This window comes from Pleurodeles waltl, chromosome 6 (genome assembly GCF_031143425.1).
Source record: "Pleurodeles waltl isolate 20211129_DDA chromosome 6, aPleWal1.hap1.20221129, whole genome shotgun sequence".
Lineage (NCBI taxonomy): Eukaryota > Metazoa > Chordata > Amphibia > Caudata > Salamandridae > Pleurodeles > Pleurodeles waltl.
Genome location: NC_090445.1, coordinates 161,943,352 through 161,957,279, shown reverse-complemented (window position 1 = coordinate 161,957,279; position 13,928 = coordinate 161,943,352). Strand labels below are relative to the sequence as shown.

The following is a 13,928-nucleotide window of genomic DNA, read 5'->3' as shown; positions in this document are numbered from 1 at the left end:
AATTAAGCACTGGGGGCCATATTTATACTCCGTTTGCGCCGAAATTGCGTCGTTTTTTTTGACGCAATTTCGACGCAAAACTAACGCCAACTAACGCCATATTTATACTATGGCGTTAGAGGCGAATAGCGCCAAAGTTCCCGGAATGTGCGTCATTTTTTAGCGTGAACCCCTTCCTTGCGTTAATGATATGCAAGGGAGGCGTTCCCGTCTAAAAAATGACTCCCAGGACTTTACGTGGTATTTATACTCCCGGGCAAAAGAGACGCCCGGGAGTTGGCGTGGCTAAAAACGGCGCATTTGCGCCACTTTTTAACGCCTGCTCAGGGCAGGCGTTAAGGGGCCTGTGGGCTCAAAATGAGCCCACAGGTGCCCTCCCATGCCTCCAGGGACCCCCCCTGCCACCCTTGCCCACCCCAGGAGGACCCCCAAGGATGGAGGGACCCACCCCAGGGACATTCAGGTAAGTTCAGGTAAGTTTTATTTTTTATTTTTTATATTTTATTTTGGTGGCATAGGGGGGCCTTATTTGTGCCCCCCTACATGCCACTATGCCCAATGACCATGCCCAGGGGACAGAAGTCCCCTGGGCATGGCCATTGGGCAAGGGGGCATGACTCCTATCTTTCCAATGATAGGAGTCATGTTGATGGGGGATGGGCGTAACCTGACTTGCCCCATTTTAAGACGCCCATGCGCCATTTTCCCCCTACGCCGGCGCTGTCTGGTCTACGTGGTTTCTTCCCACGCAAACCAGGCAGCGCCGGTCTGATTGCGCCGTCTAACGCCATTCCATAAATACGGCGCCCGCATGGCGCTTCAGAATGGCGTTAGACGGCGCAAAACTTTTTGACGCTAAACTGCGTTAGCGCAGTTTAGCGTCAAAAAGTATAAATATGGGCCTGGGTGTGGGGTACGTCACCCTGGGCGCTCTGTCTGCAGCGCCTCAGACATACGTAGGTACGCTCGGCTTCTATGCGCACGCGAGAGCAGGCCGGACTAGGCTGGACACGAGACCAGAGTTTGCTGACCAGTCTTGAGAACCGTCCCCCGGTCCTCTCTAGAGGACATCCCTGATGCACTTGTAGTGTGGGGTGCGAGGAAAGTCAAGACGGCACTAGTGTCACAGAAACAACTGCAGGCTGTGGTTAAACTGGGTCGAGCCCTATCTGGTGGCACAGAATAGATCCATCTTAAAAGCGGCGTAATGATGTATTGAGTACAGCTCTCCGGCCTCATCCATCAAACGCCAAGAACATACACATCACCCCCTCCCCACCCCCCACCCGCAATTTAAGTACACACATTCGCCTAACTCCTAACATATGAACATACCCCTTCACAGTACAGACAACAGGCATTCAGAAGTCAAATGTGGCTGAGGTATACCATGGGAGCCTCAAAGCTGTTTGGAAAGTCTTCCCCAGACTACGGAAAGCGCCAAGATGCCTCATATGCCACACCAAGGGCAGATTTTGCGCTACACGAATGCTAATAACACAACACACAGTCACACGTATGTCAGGTCAGAACATGCCGGGAAAAGCACAACTGTTGTTCCAGTTGGTATTTGAAGATTGCAACCAGGGTTATGCTGCAAGTGCAGCAGGTACAGGGCGCCAGGGTCTGGTAGTGTTGCATCTCCACTGTATCCCAAATGCGGCGGGCTTCCTACTCACCGGAGATCAAAAGGGCCCATTTTCCTGGCTTGCATCACGACCCAGGGTGCCCTTGCTGCGTCACTGCTAGCCACCCACCGCCACCCACAGCTGTGCTCTCATAGCGCGTTACCTTTGAAAGCCCCGGCGCTGTCGGAGGCCAAGCGGACTGCCAGGCCGAGCCCTATCCCGGACGAGCACCCTGTTATGAGCACAACCGTCTTCTCCATGGTTCCGGGCGAGACAGCAGTACTGTACCCGAGCCGTCTTTAACGCACCGCCGCCAGTCACTCACTGTTGTAGTTCTCGTTTTGCCCTCATTCCTGCTGGTTTATGTTGCACGACTCTCGTGTTGTGTCTGCCCTCTTATCTCAAGGTTTTCGTGGACTGTTTTGCTCCGGCTGGCTGTTCCTTGGCTGTGGCCCCTGTTCCGACTCACTGTTTGCCACCTCACCTCGTAAAATGTGAATGGGCGCACATATTTCTGGCTGCTACTGAGTGGGCGCTCAAGGGGAAGCGGCTCTATGCACCCGAACCGTCGGGGTCGCGTGAGGACAACCCCCTGTTTTATGAGGCTTCTTTTGGCCTAGCTTGATTGATGGCCTGGCCCTGTGAGACAGGAGCTGGCAACATCTGTGCGACTGTAACCCGAGGCCTGCAGATGCAAGGTCGAACTAGGCGTCCGGAGCAGATAACAGCATCACTTGGCCTGCAGTGACGATATTAAACAGTAGGGTGGGGAGCTTTGTAGAAAGGCGCTTTCTATGCTACCAAAACGAGGGTGTTCATATCCTAGGGTGACCAGATTTTGAGGCACAAAAACCGGGACACGTCAGACATAAAAGAAGGACTAACTAACGACTTTATACTCACTTTTATATCTGACATGCCCCGGTTTTTTGCATAGCGTTGTGAATGTGCCTATACATGTGTGTGTTTATATATATATATATATATATATATATATATATATATATATATATATATATATATATATATATATATATATATATATATATATATATATATATATATATATATATATATATATATATATATATATACATGTACACACACATTTACAATATTACACATATAAAATTAGCTATGGCTTGACCTCCCACTCTGCACCTCCAACCCGCCCCCACCCACCTCTCTCTGCTCCCCACTTGTCTCTGCTGGGAGCAGACAGGGGACTGTGTTGCATGACAGTAACAGATACATTACTTTAATTACTGCATAATTTGTAGGCGTCTGTTAAATGAGAGCATACCTTGAATTTATGCTTCCCTAGATAATCTGACCTTTGTCCCAAAATCCTGGACATTTATGTAATGATATGACCTTTGTCACCAAAACCGGGACATTTGTTTAAAATTAAGAGAAGCGTCGGGACACCGGGACAGTCCTCTAAAAACCGGGACTGTCCGGGGAAATCCGGAACGTCTAGTCACCCTATCATATCCTCCGGAATACAGCCAAATGGGGCATTCACGATAGCGCAAGCATTCCCCAGAGTCGTCATGCCACGGCGAGGAGGGGGAGGATGTCTCAGTGAATCAACGCTCGCCTGTGACCTAAGCGGGGATCCACAGGTCACGAGGCAGGACAGTAGCCAAGCTGACTCAGGCTTACATCCTTCCAAGGACATTACATTGAGGCCAGCACTTCAGGCCCGATCGAAAAGTGTCATAAGAATACCCAAAGAAGGCAATAGATTTTGTAATAGTAATACCTGTTCCAGGAAGAAATGGAGTGTCACACATTATATAAGAACACAATATTCGGAGGTTTGCACAAGGGGCTGAGCGTGAAAGCCCATTTTCATGGGCTCTCTTGTATTTTGTGATTTGCATAAAGTTTGTCTCAATTACCCTAATGTATGTTAAGTTAGCGGATTTCTGGGGCGCAGTACATCACCTGTGAGGGCGTCCTGCATCTGGGCAGGTGATATCTAAGTTTGGACTAGAGTGCAAAATCGAGAAGCCAGCACTTCAGCTTCTTTCAGAATTTCAGGCGCAACATGCAGGTCTCGATGTGGAGGGCAGGCAACGGAGTGCTGTATGCTCTGAAGTCTCTGGATGAGGTGGGCTGGTATTCCTGCAGAGCATGCTTTGTTGTATTCCAATCTGCTCGTGATGGTCTGGGTGATGGTGCGCATTGAGTCCTGGGGGACCCATCTGAAGTTCTTGCTAGCTTGCTCATGGTGAAGGAGTAGGAGGATGTGACAATGTTGATTTGAGACGCCATAGTAAGTTTACTGTCCAGGATGATTTAAGGTTTCTGGCGTGCTTAGTCAGGTTTGGTGCGGGGCCAGGTTCTGAAGGCTACTAGGAGGAGTTGCAAGGGGAGTTCTTGCCTCTGGAGATCAGAACCTCTGTCTTGTCAGTGTTGAGCTTTAGACAGTTCTCCTTCATCCCGTCAGTGATGCTGGTCATGCATTTGTGGAAGCTGTTCCGAGTGATGGTGGGGTCTTCTGAGAGAGAGATGATGAGTTGTGTGTCAGCGTAATAGATGATGTTGAGTCCATGGGACCTGACAATGCTGGCTAGCAGTGTCATGTAAGTGTTGAATAAGGAGGGGCTTAGTGACAAGCCTTGTGGGACTCAGCAGATTATTTCCTTGGATTTAGAGGTGGAAGGTGTACTCATTAGGTTCTTCCTGTGAGGAAGGAGTGTTGATCCCTGGATGCTGATATGGTGGAGTCTAGAGCCAAGGGTGTGGTGTAAGACAGTGTTGAAAGCCACATAGAGGTCGACAAGGATGAGTGCTGCTGTTTCGCTGGCGCGGGTGTTGTTCATGGCAGCAATGAGGGCTGTGATTGCTTCCAAATTCAGTTTGTTCTAAGTGTTTGGTGAGTTGCTGTTTGAGTGCTTTCTCCATGACTTTGGCCTGGAAGATAGTAATGAGATGGGTCAGTAGTTTTTGAGCTCACTGAGGTTGTCCAATGGTTTGTTCAGAAGGGCATTGACTTCTTCATGTTCCAGGATTCTGGGAAGTTTGGAGTGGCTATTGAGGCATTGATGATGGTTGTGAGTTTAAGGTTGATCCCCCCACCGACCCATGCCCCACCACATCTTCAACCTAGGTGGACCCACCTAGGTTGAAGATGTGGTGGGGCATGGGTCAGTGGGGACCCTGAATGTATTGTCTTCATGATGGAGGTTGTATCTTGGTGGGTGCGTTGGCTTCAGTTGTTCATTTGGGTGCCTCTTGTGCTGGTGGTGAGATGGTTGATGAAGTCAGAGGGTCTGGGCTGAGGGTTGAAGTGCCTATAGATCATGGCTATCTTGTTCTGGGAGAAGTCAGCGCCCTGTTGCAGAGTTCTTGCGAAGGGTTCATGTTGTTTGCTTCAGCTGTGGAGAATTCCTTGATAATCACAAAAAGTTACTTGTTTTTGGAGCTGGCTTTGATTCTTGTTTCAAGGGCTCCTTTTGATGTCTCCCGAAGTTGGCTGGGGTATTAGATGAGTGAGTTTTTTATGTAGTCCTATCAGTAGTGTCCTTACTGGTTCTCCATCTACCCTCTAGTTGTTTGTAGTGATGTTTTTTTGTTGGTTCTCCTGTGTTTGGTGTGTTTGACTGCCGCAGGAGTGTTGACGTAGGTTTTGAAGGTTCTGATGGGGAGGTCCAAGCTCCCGATGGGTTCAGGCTGGTTGGATGTGAGAGTGTTGATCTAGTCTGTCTCTATGACTTTGCTCCAGTTGCAGCCAGGTTCGGTGAGCCATCCTAGGGGAGGAAGCCTGTGAGGTGGTGATGCTGAAGTGCACTATGAAGTGGGGGTGGTGATGATGAAGTGCTCAATGGAGTGGTCCATCCAGGTGAGCTGAATGGTGTAGCTGTATTTGATTCTATTACTGGAAGTGAAGATAGGGTCGAGTGTGTGTCCTGCGGTGTGTGTGGGGTCGCGGATGAGTTGGTTGAATCAGATGTTGTCCAAGCAGTTGAGGTCTGTGGAGTTGATGTATGATGGAATCCCGAATACCATTGCAATGAATGGCCATATAACGCAAGCTTTATGAGGAAAATGCCTTTCCAACGAAGGGCTTTTACAACAAAATTTATTACAACGATTCTGTCTTTACAACAAAACCCTTTACCACGTAAATGTAAGTATTTAACAGGTAAGTATAAATTATTTTTATATAGATAGATAGATATTTTTAATGGGTTTATTTTTACCTGTAGAATACTTAGTTTTCTGTGGAAAGGCTTCTAAATACACACACACACATTATACATACATATATATATATATATATATATATATATATATATATATATATATACACCGTTGAACCAACTACCTCTGAACCCTACAAAAATCCTTCCTGACCCAAAATTCTCTTCCCACCCAAAAATACACACCAACCCTAAACCCTAAAATTCCTTTACCACCCAAAAAACCATAGCCACCATAAACCCCAAGATTACCCTTAGCAAAAAAATTCCCTTACCACCCAAAAACCCATAACCACCCTAAAACCTAAAAAATCCTTCCCCACCCATAAATTCAGACTTACTTTAAACCTTAAGAGTTCCCTTACCACTCAAAATACAATACCCACCCTAAACCCTAAAAATTCGCGTAGTACCCATAAACCCATAGCCACCATAAACCCTAGGAATTTCCTTACCACCCTAGAGCCTATACCGACCCTAAAACCTAAAAAATCCCTTACCTCTCCAAAACCCATATCCACCCTAAAACCTAAAAATTCCCTTACCACCCTAAAACCCTACCCACCCTACGACCTAAACAAGTCCTTACCATCCAAAACCTGTACCTACTCTAAAACCTAAGAATTCTCTTACCACCCAAAAACCCATACCCACCCTAAACCCTAAAAAATCCATTATCACCCAAAAACAAATACTCACCCTAATACCTACAAATTCCCTTACCCCCCAAAACCCATACTCTAAACCCTAAGAGTTCCCTTACCACCAAAAAACCAATACCTACTCTAAACCCTAACAATTCATTGCTACCCGAAACCCATAGCCACCCTAAACTCTAAGAGTTCCCTTACCACCTAAAAACCCATACCCACCCTAAAGTGTTTTTTGACTTGCCTATACCTTTGGCATCATTTGATGAATCTTCAGGAAATGTTCCAAAAAAAGTGTGCTGGTGATTCTTGTTGCGCACGGAAAGTTTTGGGGTGATCTGCCAAGCCAACCAAGAAAAAGGTGTGGGGGGGTCAAAAAGTTGCATTTACCAAGTTGATTCCCATAGGACCTGCAGACAGGACTACAGCTTGAACCACCGGACGGAATTACATCAAATTTGGCAGAAAGCTAGCTTTGGGTATGCAGATTGTGCATTCGCTTATTTGGTGGAAATCCGTTCAGTAGTTTTCGAGAAATTAAAGGGAATACAAATTTGAATATCTGAGGTCGTGAACTCTTTGCGGCGACTTCACGAAGAATAAGAGCTAGTGTACAGAGCTGCAAGCTACCAAGGAAGTGTTGGCAGCCATCTTGGGGCTTGGCATCAGCCAAATCCCTAAAAAAAAGAAAGGGGGCCAGGGTAGAGACACCATGATCTCCTAGCTCTGGTGTTGGGGTCCCTAGCGACCCCCAGAGATAAAAAGCACTTTTTAGACGTTTTTGTCACGATTTACGGCTGATCCATGAATCTGGGGACTTTTTTTAAATAAAAAGCGCAGGCTCCCCTGCTTTTTTTACAATAAGCCCCCAGGTAGGCCAAGCATCAGAGGCTTTGCTATTTTAATGCGGGGGAGCCGCCCCTCCGACAGCCCCAGGGTCCGCTACCTCCCCGGGCTAAAACATTATTAAATGCAGGCAGGGCCATCAGGCCCCCCGCAGCTCCGGGGACCGCCAACTCCCCGGGCCTTTACAGCTGCTGCCAAGCCACAGCAAACACTCTGCTCACAGCGAGGGAGAGAAGTCAAATAGCTTTCCCTCTCTGCTAGCGGAGGTTTTCTCTGTCTCCCTGCCTCTGGAGATACAAGCAAGGAGACAGAGGAAACAATTGCTTTCACAGAGAGGGAGCTGCTTTAGCAATGCTGGCTCTCGCAGGAGGCAGGGAGCCAGCTTGGACTGTGGGGGCCTTCAGACTCACCCCACAGCCCACAGCATTGTGACTGGGTGCCCTGGGAGGCACCCAGGTCACATGGCCAGGCCCTGGGGGATGGGGTCCAAAAAATAATTAGGCAGTGCCCCAGAGAACGGGCTCCCCGGGGCCAAGATCGGCCTCGGGAAGAAGCTGCACCTCCCTGAAAAAACATTTTTTTACGCCAGGCCTCAGGGGATGGGGTCCAAGATCGGCCTGGGGAGGGAGACCACACATCCCCCCCCAAAAATCAAATGTTTAGGCCGGGCTCTGGGGGATGGGGTCCCCGGGGCTGAGATCAGCCTGGGGATGAGGGGCCGTGCAGGGTTGGGTTGCTATAGAGGTTGGTTGCAGGGACTGGCCACAGACCAGGCCCTGCCGAAGGCCGTGCGCACTGCGGGATTGGGTTTTTATAGACTGTGGCCAACTGCCACTGCACATGGCCTAAGGCTGTGCATGGTGGTGATTGGATTATATGGCGTGTAGTAATGAAAAAATGCTGAGAGAGGGGCAAGAAGAGACCAAAGAGCAAAGAAAAAGCAATAAGACACAAGAGAGAGGGAGCAGATGGAGGGTGGTGGCGGTGTGCAGCAGAGCAGGTAGCTGGGTCTGAAAGGTCAATGAATTTGCGCTGCGGCCGCCATTAAGTAGCTCCTGGAAAGTGGGAGTGGTGTGGGGGTGGTGCTGGCAGAGGCGGGAAGGAGAGGCAGGAAAGACGTGCAGGGGAGAATGTAAGGAAAGTGGGGAGGCAGCGGGGGAGCAGGTGAATGGCAGTGGGAGCATTAAAAGAGGTGAATGGGGGAGGTGCAAGAGAGCGCAAAAACAAGCCAAAGAGCGCAAAAGCACACGCCAAGAGAGTGAATTGAGATGAGTGAAAAAGAATGCCAGATAGGTAAAAGGGCAGAAAAACAAAAACTCAAAAAGAGCGATGGTATTTGAGTGCAGAATGTTTGAGAGAGAGAGAAGAGCAAAAAAGCAAAATCAAAAAGAGCACATGAATAGGAGCGGGAAAAGGGTGAGAGCAAGGAAAAAAGGGGCAAAAGAGCAGAGCAGCAAAAGTCAAAAAGAGCAATGGAATGCAAGTGAAAAAAGGGTGAGAAAGAGGCAAGAAGAGGCCAAGGAGCAGAGAAGGATGGAGCAGATGGAAGCCGTTGGTGGTCTGCAGCAGAGCAGATAACTGGGTCTGAAAGGGTCTTGACTGGTCAGAGGACCGGTCCAGGTCAGTTGGGAGCCATGGGGTCGCACTGCAACTGACATTAAGTAGGTCCTGGGAGGTGGGGGCAATAGGCAGGGCTTGCAGAGGCAGGAAGGAGAAGTGAGAAAGAAGTGTAGGAGAGAAGGTATTGTTTTATTCTTGGGGCTTCAGGGATTGCCTGGGAATGCTTATTCCAAAATGTGTGGGGTAAGGAGGGGTTTAGGGAGGGACATGCAGATATAAATACTGAAGCTAAAAAAGTCCCAAAAAACAGTAGCAAATGTACTTCAGCTCTGCCTTGGAGTATATCTAGCGCCACACATGGATAATCACACGTAGAGCAACTTACTTCCGTAGAATATATTGAGGTAGGGATTTAATATACCCCTCTGTGGGAAATATTAATGCATAAATACAATTATTTTGACTCTGAATATATATGAAGTATAACACCCCACAGATATATAGATATCACATTTTTGTGTTAAAAAATATTTTTTTTAGATTTAAAAAAATAATTAACATGTTTAAAAATAATTAAATTCTATTTTAATACAATTATTATTTGTTTTGTTTGAATTGTTACGAAACACAAGACTATTAATCAAATATAATACATAATGAAATATTAAAATGCTAGTGAGGGTGAGTTTTAAAATAAATTCGATTAAAAATAATATTTATATATTAAATTAATATATTTTAAATATAAATTTAATAATCATCCAGCATGTCTAATTTTAATCAGAGTGTAATGGTCAGGAGAGTCTTCGGGAATGGTTCTTCTCAGAAATCTTAAGAGGGCAATTGTATTGTCAATTAAAAAAAAAACTGTTCAGGTATGCATTTTACTACTTTATTACAGAAAGAGTCTCAATATATGTAGTTTCACTGTGCCCGTACCTCTGAGTTTTTTCTCTCAAGCCCCAGCCAAAGTTCGCTCACCCGGTAACTCTCCTAAGAGTTTGTCCTCCTTATACATAAGCAAACCATGGTTGCTGTTAAGCAATAGGTTTTTACCATTAGATAGCTTAGATCATCTAGATTGTCGTCCTAGCCCTATTGTTACTGGTATCTCAGCTGATCTTCCTATTGTCAGTTAATCAGTTTCTGACCCTGAACCTGTGTATATTTTCTCACGTAATAGTTTAAGCATTATCAGCTGGAATATTGCAGGAGTCATGTCAAAAATTAACCTAAAGGAATGGTTATTACTGATTAATTCATATGAGATTATTTTACGTCAAGAAACCTGGGCCGTCACCGCTTATATCACACCTATTGATGTGAAAAGCAATCTGATTCAAGTATTCTATGTCAAAGATCACAATGATATAGTTTTTTTATTTGGTTAATTTTTACAGTGATGATTTCTCTTCCTCTAATCACTGTCATTTTCGATTATTGTTATCAATGTATGTATTATCAATTATTCCCTCTTCTTAAACCTGTACGTCATCCAGACAGTAATTTGCTCAAGTGGTTTGATACAGCCTGTTCAATAGCTAACAGGCATTTACGGGAAGCTTTGTCTAAAAGACCCATGAACATAGTTGAGATTTTCATTCATAGAGCAACCTACAAAAGGATTCTAAAAAAGAAAAAAAGCTGAGATTCTGCAAAACAATTGTGATCTGCTTAAGTTTGCATGCAAATCAAAAGTATGTACCAGCCCGATGAGTAAAGCCGCCGGGCCGGATGGGGTCTCCATGGATTTATTCAAATCCGATATCAACATCTGGGCATCTGTGTCCATCAATGTCCTTAACAATATGTACCACACCTAGAGCCATATGTGTCATCACGGCCCTTTGCGATTCGGAAATAGCGTTTTTTAAGAAATCGCTATTTCCGACTCGCAAAGTGCCATGTATCACATTTGCGATTCGGTAATAGAGATTTCCTAAAAATCGCAAATGCTATTACCAAATCGCAAATTGCGATACCGGCCCCATTCGCAATAATTATTATTATTATTATTGCATTAATGTGCCGTCATTCTTTAGTCGATTAGTTCTAGGTTAATAATTATTTAAATTAATTTCCATTTTTATAACTTCAAATATTTTTAGTATTTTTAAAAGAATTAGTAAACTTTATAATTATTCCTTATACTTTCTGATAGGGAGATCTTTGTCCTGGATACGGAGATCTCGGCAAACATGTGAAAAGTTAGCAGTAGTAACTTTACACTAGTAAATTCTTAGATGCCTCCACACTCTGAACTAAGCGGGTGGAGTCATGTACGTCTGAACTTAGGTGTAAATCTACACTCTGAAATAGTGAATAGCAAAAAAGATTAGACTTACACTTAAGCGGAAGAGAAAATTTACACATTAATAAATTTACACTTGTAAATATGAAAGTATTTGGACATGACACTTTCTCTCAGTAACATGCTGTACTCTAATTCTGTATCCACTCCTCTTTTTTTGTTTAAAAACAAACTGTTAATCTCAAAGAGCAACCTAGAAAAAAACTGCAATCCCACAGTTAATGGAAGGAAGCTACGAGTTTACCATATTAAATATTCTGAATCAGGGCTAGAGGCTGTGTGCTGCCCCCACCCTCTCCCTGAGGCCAGGGTCCTGGAGTGTAAGGCTCTCTCTTAGGTTAGCTGGTAAAAGCGGTGTCCTCTTCAGCTTGTGTGCTCTTAGGTCGTGGGTTCACTTAAAAGTTGAAGCAAAGCCACATTTTCAGAAGCCTTTTTGCTGCATATATTGTAGAATACCAACAAAATAAACTTTACTGTAGGAAAAAAAAAAAACTTTGCTTTCTTTGAGAAACAGAATTGAAAAGCCAGAATTTGATTTAATTCGTTTTTAGAAATCCATATAGATTAACACTGTGCTCCTGGACCGACATCAGAAACAAAGACGTTTAAAGGCATGGCCAAAGGGGCCTTCTTCTGTCATTCTAGGTTATCTTTGTCGACTTTTCAGAACCAAGAACCTCTCTACTTCTACATTTTATCTCTTTCTATATGCAATATATATATATATATATATGTACATGATTTTACTTTTATGATTATATTTTTATAAACGAATATCATTGATTCTTATTGCTAAAACATTCATATTGATTTTATGCAAATATATATATATATATATATATATATATATATATATATATATATATTAAAAAAAAAAAAAAATCACTGAAAAGGACAATTACTTTCAAAGTGGCTCAAAACGGGGGTGCCCAAAATATGTCTGGCCACAAATAATCTTAAAATGTCATTGATCTAACAGTTTCTACATATTCACTTACCCTCATAGCACCCCAGCTGTGGAACAGTATGTTCTTTCTCAGCAGTTCCCGGCAATGGTTGTTGTTGTAAAGTTGGAGCAAACAAGTAACTGTGCTCACAAAATGTACCCATCAGTGGCATTCCTGATAACTGTGCGGTGTCCCCAACAAGCCAAATCTCCTGCTCACCCCTGCCCTAAACCTTTCCATTCCATAACTTAAAGTATGTTTAGGAGAAGTTGAATGCGAATTAAAGAAGGAAGTTTGTATTCTGTGCCCCTAGCCTTTTAACAACATAAGGCATGGCATTTGCTACCCGTCATCTATTTCACCTGAATATAGACCCAGCATACTTCACAGAAGTGGGTCACTGCATGTGTACTGCCGAGTCACTACCTCCTCAGTATATGAGCACTAGCAGAGTTACTCTGATTTTTCTACTTTGTGAGTCACCACATGTTGCACTCCAGTGGTTCCCAAACTGTGGTCATGGGACCCCTGGGGGTATGCAAAACCTCCTCAGGAGGTCCTCGACTGCTTACAAAATTTAATATTTTTAACAGATTAGGTCTCCATCTTTCAGCAATGACTCACTGGGGGGTCCTGAGATTCCAATAATGATTCAGTGGGGGTCCTGGGTTCCAGTATTGATGATGTGGGGGTCCACAGAAGTCAAAATGTTGGGAACCACTGGTCTACTCTGCCTATTTGTTTACCAAGTTAGAGCACCACTTAGCATCATCTTTGTCACATTAAACCTGGGATGAATATTTATATTAATAATGTTTGCAAAGAAGAGCAATCCTGGAGTTATTCAGGAAAACTTTGATAGGGTATGGGTTATTGGTATTCATTCTGTGGTAATTCCATATACAACAATGACATTTTAACATGGTTTAATTAAAGACTTGTGAGGATATGATAATTTCTTTTTGTGTATTTAAGCAAAATTTTCGAAAAATTGCGTAAAATTCTGTGAAATGGATATAAAGATGCATTTTGCGATTTTTTGTTGCAAAAGAACATGTGTTGTGAACAGCTGCTTTTGTTCTGTTCATTCACATTGCTGCTGTGCTCAAGCGATAGGATTTTTACCAGAAAGGACAAAAAATTACTTGATATGGTGTAATGGTTACATTTCTAGAAATTTGTCGTTTGCAAAATGCCAGAATTTATGGCCTGGCTTTAAATTACCATATGATTTGCTCCTTCAGTTTCATGTCATCTCATGTGGTGTCCTTTTTTTCAAATGCAGAGTGATGTCACTTCTGTGACATCAAATCACTAGGATAGAGGGTCAAGTGATGCCACTTCTTGTGATTCCACAAAGGGTCAAAGAGGTACATGATGTAATTTCAGTTACTCCTTTTATTTTGGTGAACAGACATGCACTAGGTAGTGCACTAAGAGTTAGGGGCCTGATTCACAAAAGTATCTTACACTTTTGAGTAATTTACACTGGTGAGAAAGTTTATTGCTTTTTGCATCTCACAGAATCTGAGTGTAACTTACTACTAAAATAAGTATTGGCAAAGCCAATAGGTCTTGCCTTTACAAGAGTTATTGGCTTGGCAATGTATGTTTGTGTGGCTGCTGTTCAGCATGGCTAAAAGTAAGTGGCATGGAGTGTCATAGAGTGGAATGGGGGAGTAGTGTCGTAGAGTGGATTTGTTAAAGTACGGAGTCATAGAGTGAAGTAGGGGGAGTAGAGTGTAGCTGAGGGGCATAGAGGTAAGTAGGGTTCA

The 13,928-nt window shown here is 44.1% G+C and overlaps 1 protein-coding gene across 1 annotated transcript in view; it reads right to left on the bottom strand.

Annotated features, from left to right (window-relative positions):
• HSD17B1 (hydroxysteroid 17-beta dehydrogenase 1) overlaps nt 1-2,313 on the bottom strand; it is an 83,289-nt gene extending 80,976 nt beyond the window's left edge. The window contains exon 1 of the mRNA XM_069237711.1: nt 1,792-2,313. Within this exon, the coding sequence (XP_069093812.1) occupies nt 1,792-1,888 (97 nt within the window). The 5' untranslated portion in view covers nt 1,889-2,313. The remainder of the gene's footprint in view (nt 1-1,791) is intronic.
• Nucleotides 2,314-13,928: the final 11,615 nt, after the last annotated feature.